At 40.1% G+C, this 8,979-nt stretch overlaps 1 protein-coding gene across 5 annotated transcripts in view; it reads left to right on the top strand.

The window, feature by feature from the left end:
* The first annotated feature begins 344 nt into the window (after positions 1-344).
* Positions 345-8,979, top strand: part of lrp8 (low density lipoprotein receptor-related protein 8, apolipoprotein e receptor) — a 111,741-nt gene continuing 103,106 nt past the window's right edge. For 3 of the 5 annotated variants that reach the window (XM_072573716.1, XM_072573714.1, XM_072573713.1), the window contains exons 1-2: positions 345-736; positions 1,201-1,320. In XM_072573716.1, coding sequence (XP_072429817.1) covers positions 682-736; positions 1,201-1,320 — 175 coding nt within the window. In that variant the 5' untranslated portion in view covers positions 345-681. The remainder of the gene's footprint in view (positions 737-1,200; positions 1,321-8,979) is intronic. The other 2 variants (XM_072573717.1, XM_072573715.1) reach the window with 2 other exon arrangements.

Below are 8,979 nucleotides of genomic sequence, written 5' to 3'. Positions count from 1 at the left end.
CAAAAGAGGGCCTTAGAAAGTTAAATGGGAATTCTTCCTTAAGAATTGATTCGGCACAAGCACATTTTCAGGGAGAAAGGAAGGTAATCTGGGAGCACAATGAGTTGAAGAAGGAGCAGGGTACTCGAACGGAGGAGGATGGCAGCTACCTGATGAAGGGCTCCTGCCCGAAACGTCGATTTTCCTGCTCCTCGGATGCTGTCTGACCTGCTGCGCTTTTCCAGCACCACTCTAATCTTGATTCTAATCCGCAGTCCTCACTTTCGCCTAGCTATGACATTACAGTTTGGCTCAGTGCTCGCACATCATCTGCAAAGGCACATGCAGCCAGGCAGACACACACTTTTCCTTTTCCATCTTCCCAGTTGGGGAGTTTCACGGACAGTTGTAGCTCTGCTCCTCCGTGAAGTCAGGTGACGGGGGAGCGGCAACACCTGGGGGGGATTCGCACAACATGGAGCCATCCATCAGTGAACAACCTCGGTCACGTTAGTTAGTGCATCAATCTGGTTTTCCTCACACATGCTGCTGGTAAAGCGCCTTCTGCGCTTGCAGGTTCCTCCTTCCCATTCATTTACGTCAGTAGCTGCTGTTTGAAATATTCAAACCAGCTCCGCTTTTACCGAGTCATATTGCGAGAAAGAGAGAGGCTGGAGCATCAGGGGATGAGCGGTAGAGACAATGTGGGTTCACTCATTCACATTGTTGTTGCTGCTGCGTTTTCACATCACTGAAGGTCGGTATTGATTTTTGTTTTAAAAAACCAAACACATTTTGTTTTCTATTTCCTTTGTAACTGAGGACAGTGGTCGACATTCTTCGTAGCAGGTCGGTGGGATTGGGCTTGGACGGTGTGAAAGAGGAGGGCAGGCAGCAATTGATTATTTATTTTCCCGGAAATATCGGCGCTGTTCTTCTGCTAACGTGCAGTCTAGTGAGTGGGGTGCCTGGATAGTGCTGGGGGCCTTTCCCACCCCATGCAATCGGAACATCCGTCGCACTCGCTATATCCTGTGAGGCAAAGATTTCAAATTGAAATATTACACCGAATGAAATGAGAGAAACGTGCCACGGCTGGTGGTAGGTGCCGTGTCGCGAGTGACTGCCGCTGGGTGTTGTACCGGTGTGACTTGGAAAAGGCTCATGAGGTTTTTTTTTTGTTTGTTTCTCTCTCTCTCTTTCTCTCTCTCTCCCGTGGAGGTGCTGGGCAACACTGTGACGTGGGTCAGTTTCAGTGCAGAAACGACCGGTGTATCTCCTTACTCTGGCACTGCGATGGAGAGGACGATTGCACCGACAACAGCGATGAGGAAAGCTGCCGTGAGTACCCACTAGTGACCGCCAGAGAAAAGTAACCGGGCATCCCCAGCTCACGGGCGCTTCTCGCGTTCTTGGATGTTGCAGTTTGTGCTGGGTCCCTTCAGGAACCCCCCGCCTTCCCGTATTTGAGTATGTCCCTCTAACCTTCCCCCCCCCCCCCCCCCCCCCTTTCCGGACTATTGACATCTTTGTGCAGAATCGTGTTGGGTCTTTGCCATGTTCTGGCAATGAATGGGAACGTTTCGGTTATGCACTCCAGGATGAAGCGTTGCAATCGTTGGTTCGCCGAAGAACAGCAGATTTGTCCACGTGTCTGCAAGTTACCAATGAATGCCTGGACTTTAGACCCCCCCCCCCCTTACCTTCATAGCGTGCCCACAAGGTGCACTTCATTCATTAAAGGCAGGGTCAACTCCAGCTCCTCAGGCGCATTGTGATTATTCATTTAGGATTTGTGGAGTTGGCACTTGACACAAGTTGGTGTTTTGCAACCATCCTCCATCGTTTCCCCCGTCGTGTTCTGTTTTTTTTAAAAAATTGCAGACCCCCCCGGTCCATTTTACACGTAAACCTTAACCAGAGTGTTAGCAGGAAGTTGGAAATTGAGATATCATTCTGATTAGCTGTTGCTGACAGGTCTCATTTGCTGAGTCATCGTAGATCTGCAAATTCATGCAATTACCTAGAAAAGGGGAGGGTCTTCGGAATGTGCCTGGAAGTCTTTAGCACTGATGGAGGTGTTGTTTGACACGAACAGAAGGCGGGGGCCTCTAAAATCAAGGAGAAAGCCGAAACAAAAATAGATCCACAACACAAAACCACTGGCAGCAGTTCATTCTAGACAGGAAGTCACTGCTGATTGACCGCTCAGAGGTCAAGACGCTGAACGTGATTAAGGAAAGACTCTTTACTGTGATCTGTATCATGAGTGGTGTGAGTGAAATGGAACATGTCAGTGATTCTCGTTTCTTTGTGAACCATTGTAGAAAATTATTTGTAGCAAAAAATAATGAACCGCGGATGTTGGAAATCAGAAACTACTGGAAAAGCTCAGCAGGTCTGCAAGTATCGTGCAGAAAAAGCAGACTTAACATTTCCGTCCCAGTGACTCCACTTTGGGACAGAGAAGGGTCATACAGTCATAGAGATGCAAAGCCATGGAAACAGACCCTTTGGTCCAACTTGTCCATGCCAACCAGATATCCTAAATTAATCAAATCCCATTTGCCAGCACTTGGCCCATATCACTTGAAACCCTTCCAATTCATGTGCCCATCCAGATGCCTTTTAAATGTTGAAATTGTACCAGCCTCCTCCGGTTCCTCTGCCATTTCATTCCCCACGTGTCAACCTCTACATGAAAGAGTTGCATGTTAGGTCCCTTTTAAATCTTTCCCCTCTTACTGTAAACCTATGCCCTCTAGTTCTGTTCTGCCCCACCCCAGGGAAAAGACCTTTGACTATTCACCTATCCGTGCCCCTGATGATTTTATAAACCTCTATCAGGTCACCTTTCAAGCCTCCGATTCTCCAGGGAAAATAGCCCCAGCCTACTCAGCCTCTCCTTATAGCACAAACACTTGCAACACCCTTGTAAAGCTTTAATGAACCCTTTCAAGTTTAACAAAATCATTGCTGTAGCAGGAAGACCAGAATTGAATGCAGTATTTCAAAAGTGACTAAATCAAAGCCCCATTCAGCCATAACATCACCTCTCAATTCCTGTAATGAATAAACTGACTAGTAAAGGAAAGCATTCCAAACATCACCTTCATTACCTTGTCTACCTGTCACTTCACTTCAAGGAACTATGAACCTGCACTCCCCATTAAATGTATAAGTCTTGCCCTACTGAAATGCAGCACCTCACAATTATCTAGATTAAATCCACTGCCACTCCTTTGCCCATTGGCCCATCTGATCAAGGTCCTGTTATACTCTGAGGTTACTGGACCAGAAACGTTAACTTTGCTTTCTTTGCATGGATGCTATTAGATCTACTATGTTTTTCCAGCAATTTCTGATCTTGTTTCTAATTACTTGTAACAATTTCATACAACCAAAATCACTTGCTGTTCCATTTAGAGGATATTCAAGAGTCAAACGTGTTGTCATGGGACTGAAGTTGTAAATGGGACAGAGCAGGAAAGGACAGAGAAGCTTTTTTTTTAGTAAACCAGTCTGGCCTATTTATTAATATTGCATTATATCTTAATGATCCCAATCTTCTGAATTATTGGTCCAGATCTCTAGATTATCAGTTCAATTGCAAAACATATATGTTAAAACCATAAGAACAGGTAGGCTATACAGTCCCTTGAAGCCATTCAATAAGATTGTGGATGATGTTGCATCTTAGATTTTGGATGTGGATACGTGGATGTATCTATTCCAGCCTTAAATATATTCAGTGAAGGGACATCCACAGCTTTCTGGGTTAGATCAATATTAAGGTTTACAGCCCTCTGGAGAAATTTCTCTTGTCTAAGTCTTAAATAATATGCCTCTTGTTCTGAGACAATGATGTAACTAGGAGAAGCAACTCCATAGCAGCTACCCTCGCATGTCCCTTTTCAGAAGCAAATATATTTCAATTCGATCACTTTTCATTTTTCTAAACTCCAGCGAATATAGGCCTATTCTACTCAACTTCTCATTGGACAACCATGTCATTGTAGAAATCAGTCTAGAAATTTCCTGCATCATCTCAAAGGCAACTATATTCTTCCTTTGGCTATGGAGATTAAAACTACTCACAATATCCCACGTGTGGTTTTACCCAAACTCCTGTTTAATTGTAGCAAGATTTTCTGACGTCTGCATTCTAAAACCCTTGCAATGAAAAAGTATTTTTAATCAGCCCATTCAGAGTTGCTAGCACAGACTACTGGAGCAGGTGGGATTTGAACTGGGCCTCTTGGTCCGGGGATAGGGACACTACCTCTGTACCATAACACATGATTTGCTTTCCAAACTGTTGAGTGTGTTTTGCCAAATTTGTGCTTTTGTTCTCGAACAAAAGCACCGAAATCTCACCCAACCTCAACATTTTTGAAAGTTGTTTTCTCTATCGTAGAAAAAAATCTGATCTTTAATTCTTCTTGCCAAATTGAATATCCTCACATTTCCCTACATTATATCAAAAGTGTTAACTTTGCACATTTCTATATCCTTTCAAGCCTCCTTGTTATCCTTGTTACAGCTGACTATCCCATCTAGTCTTGTCTCACCAGTAAGTTGAATCCATTATTTTTAGTCTAAATCCTTAATATAGAATGTAAATAGATGAGGGCCCATCATTTTTTTTCTTGCATCACTCGTCATTTTTTTTTTACTGTATTTTTGCTTGGGGACTGAAATAAGAAAATAACTGTTTCAGAAACCAAGTATTACTGCAGACATTTGAAAGCAAGAACCTGACACTCATTGTAGATAGTGATTATACAGCTGCAGGTTTAAGCGGTAATAGAAGAAGGTGAAAGCGAGCTGCAGCCATTGGACTATGTACACACAAAGATTCAGCTAGCAACAAGTAGCTCATTAACTGGTCACTCATCCATAGATCAATACCAGAGACCTTCTGCTTGCTTACTCTGATTTGGTTCTCAGGTAGCTGAACAGTTTGGGGCTGTGAACAAGGTAGGGAGAAGCCATCATATCCCCACAAGGCCAGGAATTGTCTCTGTTTTCTGCAATTTAAAAAAAACATGTTTTACTTTATGTTCAGCTGTTGCTGCAAGGTGTGACTTCTAAGTAAAAAGTCAGAGACCTTTTGTTAGTATGAACTTGTCATCTCGTGTCTCACACAAATAATGAAAACATCCAGAGAAGAAAGACTGAGTAACAGTGTTTTGATTCGCACAAGAATCATCTCAGCAACCCTGTGAACAGGAACCATGATTGGCCTTCCCAGTTTTGTCCCGCCTGTAACACCCATGTTTGTGTTCCTGTGTTTGTGATTAAGGGAGAGATTATAAGGAGTTCAGAGTTTTAAAGTATTTTCATGATGACCTTTTGTAATTGTTTGTCTGTGGCTGGTGTCTGTTTGCTTATAATAAATTGTAATTCATGTTAAATACAGAAACCTGGTCTTGCTTTCTGTCAATCTGGTTTGAGAATCCGGTAAATTTAAGGAATTCTATGTATTTTGAAATCTTAAAATCTTTAACTTTTATGACAACTTCTTGATGTCCAGCACTCTACTGCAGTGAGGTGTAACTCAAAAATAACTCAGTTAGCCCTATTTTTGTACTTTCTATTTGCTAAACAATTCTTAATCCATAAATTTATCATCCCAATTCCTATGAACCAGTTTGTGTAGCAACTTTTAAAATTAGACACATTATCAAAAGCCATTTGGAAATCCAAATGCATTACATTCACTAATTCAACTTTGTCTGGCTACTGACTAGCTACATCTTCACAGAACTAAAATTAGTCAAACACAACTTCTCTTTCACAATTTGTGTATGTAATAATGTCATACACTATCAGACTTCGTGATTTATAAAGTTCTGTTTGACTTCAAGCCAAAATTGAATTTTAATAAAAACTGTTAGAATTACAAAACCATAAGACAGATTTTTTTTTAAAAAATACCAATTAATATGAAACTAATCCACTTGATAGAGGCTTGGGAGATTGAAATGGATATGGATTTCTTACCCAAAGCTTTGAAGCTCGCAATACACTTTGAAGGATAGCAACTGTTTCTTTTTAAATTACATAGTACCCCTCCCATCTAGCTGCTGGAGATAGTTAGTTATTCAACAGAGAGTCATGTAAGATTTCTTTCTAGTCTCTATTTATCAAACACAAATTTCTACTCAAAATATAAAGACTATTTGCATTTGCTTTTGAAATCATGAGATTATAGGACCTTATTAGTGTCAATATTGACATAAACTGTGAGGAGCAGGAGCTGAGAGGAAACCATATTTCTAGCTTGATGCAAATAAACTTAATGCTGTACTATCCATTGTTATTTGATTCATACATAGAATAAAGTGGTAAAACTATAGAAATGGAAAAGGTTGTTCACTAAGTCAACTGCTAAGGTCTGGTACTAATCTGACTGAACAAATTGAACTGCACAATGAAATTTCCCTATAAACTAATGGGTCAATTCAGTAGATGATATGTTATTAATCCATCAGGAATGTCTAGTTAGTTGAGAGGCCATGTTACCGCCAGTGATTGGGAGATACCCCACTACTGAACCCTAATGAAAAGTGTCCATATGTAAAACATTATGAAGACAAGATTGAGTTTGATTATTGTGCTTTCTGTTGTTGAACAGCACACTAACATTACCACATCAAGAGTAGTTGCTGGTACCAAATGTTCCTCTGGAACTGGATGTGCATACAGTCACATCTCACAAGAAGTGTTAAAACTAGTGTACGCTAATACAAAAACAAATTTTTTTTTTGCACAGTGTGGTTGCCTTCCTCATATCCACCTTCATCGTTACACTGAGGTGTCCTTGCATATGTAGTGGTCTTAGACATGGCTGGTGCTGGTCAGACTGTTATTCATTTCCTATTGCACTGAGAAGGTAGTGAGCTGTCTTCCTTGTGATTATAATGATTTCAGTGGTGATGCTAGGAAGGAAATTACAAGACATTGAACTAGCCATGAAGAAAGAATGATAGCATCCAGGCACATTGGGATAGGGTGTGACTTGGAGGAGAAATTGAAGGTAGTGGTGTTTCCATGATTGTAGCTGTTGCCCTTTTTTTGGTACTGCAGGTCATTTATATTGTTGAAGTAAGTTTGTTAAGATTGTGATGTGCATTGTGTATTTGCAATATTGTACAGACATTTGGTGATGACGTAGATAGGATGTTGTATCTCATGCCTAGCTTTTCAATCCTGCTTCTTGGTGTCAAGCTAGTTGTGGTTGCATTGAAAATGACAAAAAAAATTACATTTAAGTAACTTGTGATGTGATATGGTCTGTCTGACATTTGAAACACTTTCTTCCAATGTTATTTTGAATTATGTTAATATCAGACAGAAATGATCATGAATACACTTGTTCAAATAATTTAATACACAAATGAATCATGAGGCAACAAACTGTGCCCATACCTTTTCTGCCCTCATCGTCTATTGGTCGCATACGGTGATTAAATTTTCATTTAAATACTCTTTTTAATGCCACACGGAAACAATACACAACCATGTTCCAGTTATAAAAGCAATTTTCTAATCATTCGTAACCCACATAACCAGAACGTAAGAATTTTTAGGATTAGGAAATAGACTTTTGGCTGCCATTGTTTTTGGATTCTTCAACCCCATTAATGGACCTATCTTGATGGATGGTTTATTACCCAACTTTCCACTGCACTATCAATTCCTTAAATTAGAGTTAATTCATTGATTTACTTTCTATATTTTCACTTACTGTTGCCATGATCCCAGGTACTTGAAACTAGTCATTTTTTTCTCCCAGTCTAAGCCCATGATCTTTACATCTTCCCTCTGATCCTCTTCTTTGGCTCAAACTGGCGGTTCATAAATTGGAGTTTTGGTTGACTGACTATCTTCTTACAGCTGACCTCCATATTTTTTTCAAGATACTTAGTCATGTCTTCACCATGTGCATTACCCAGACCAATTCCATCTGCAAACACATTGTGTAAGCGAGACAGGAAGGGGCATTAGTGTAATTACTTTTTGTCTGGCATTAGTGTAATAGTCGTTGGTGTTTCAGTGACTCTGCAAATTCTAGCACATCTCCAGATTTCTTCCCTAAGCATCCAGAAAGCAGTCATCCTTTTGGATTGACTGGCCCAATATTTCTGCATCACTTGTCTCAAGCTTAAAAATGTTTTCCCAACAGTACAAACTCAAAATCTATGAAAAACAAGGAAAAAAACTTGTATTAGACTTAAACCACAAAGAATGTTCTCCATGAAAAAACATTTTGCCTAATGTATTAATGGATTTTTTTTTAATGAGTAGTGCAATGTATGATAACATCTCTGAACAGATTGCTTAGAAAATATAAATGAAAATGTATTGGGTGGAACTTGGATTGACCACTTCCGTTGTGATTAGTGGCTTATGAGAAAGTAATTGGTCCATAATTTATATACTTCTGTTCTCTACAATGTATCAATATTAGGGACTGTTTAAATACAAAAATTTTAATTGAATCAAAGTTGTTTTTTTAAATCAGTAAGGAAGAACCAACCACGTTTAAAGGATGGTTTTGGTTTCCTCTATGCCTGCAGGCATCTTTTGGTAAATTTCATCTAACAAGGCTGGTTAGTTAATTGATAAAGACCAGGGATCAATGCTGTGATCTTTCTACTTCACCAGTAACAATAAATCACGAAACTCTGTTGTCGAATTGATTAAAAGTTTATTATTAGTTGGTTAATTGAATAAGATGACCGAGAAGTACTAGAAATTATTTAACTCATAAATTTGTAAAAAATAATTTAAATAAGTAGAGATGGCTGGATAGATGATGTGCAATAACAGTATGATGTGGGAGCTGGCTGATCCCATTTGTGAACAGTAGTGACCACATCTGCAGCAAGTGTTGTTGCTGCAGAAACTCCAGATCAGAATTGATGATCTGAAATCTGAGCTTCAAACACTGCAGCACATCCGGGAGGGGTAGAGTTACCTGGGCGCTGTGTT

Source organism: Chiloscyllium punctatum, chromosome 7, assembly GCF_047496795.1.
Source record: "Chiloscyllium punctatum isolate Juve2018m chromosome 7, sChiPun1.3, whole genome shotgun sequence".
Classification (NCBI taxonomy): domain Eukaryota; kingdom Metazoa; phylum Chordata; class Chondrichthyes; order Orectolobiformes; family Hemiscylliidae; genus Chiloscyllium; species Chiloscyllium punctatum.
The sequence above is the reverse complement of the archived record's forward strand: the minus strand, read 5'-3'. Positions and strand labels throughout refer to the sequence as shown.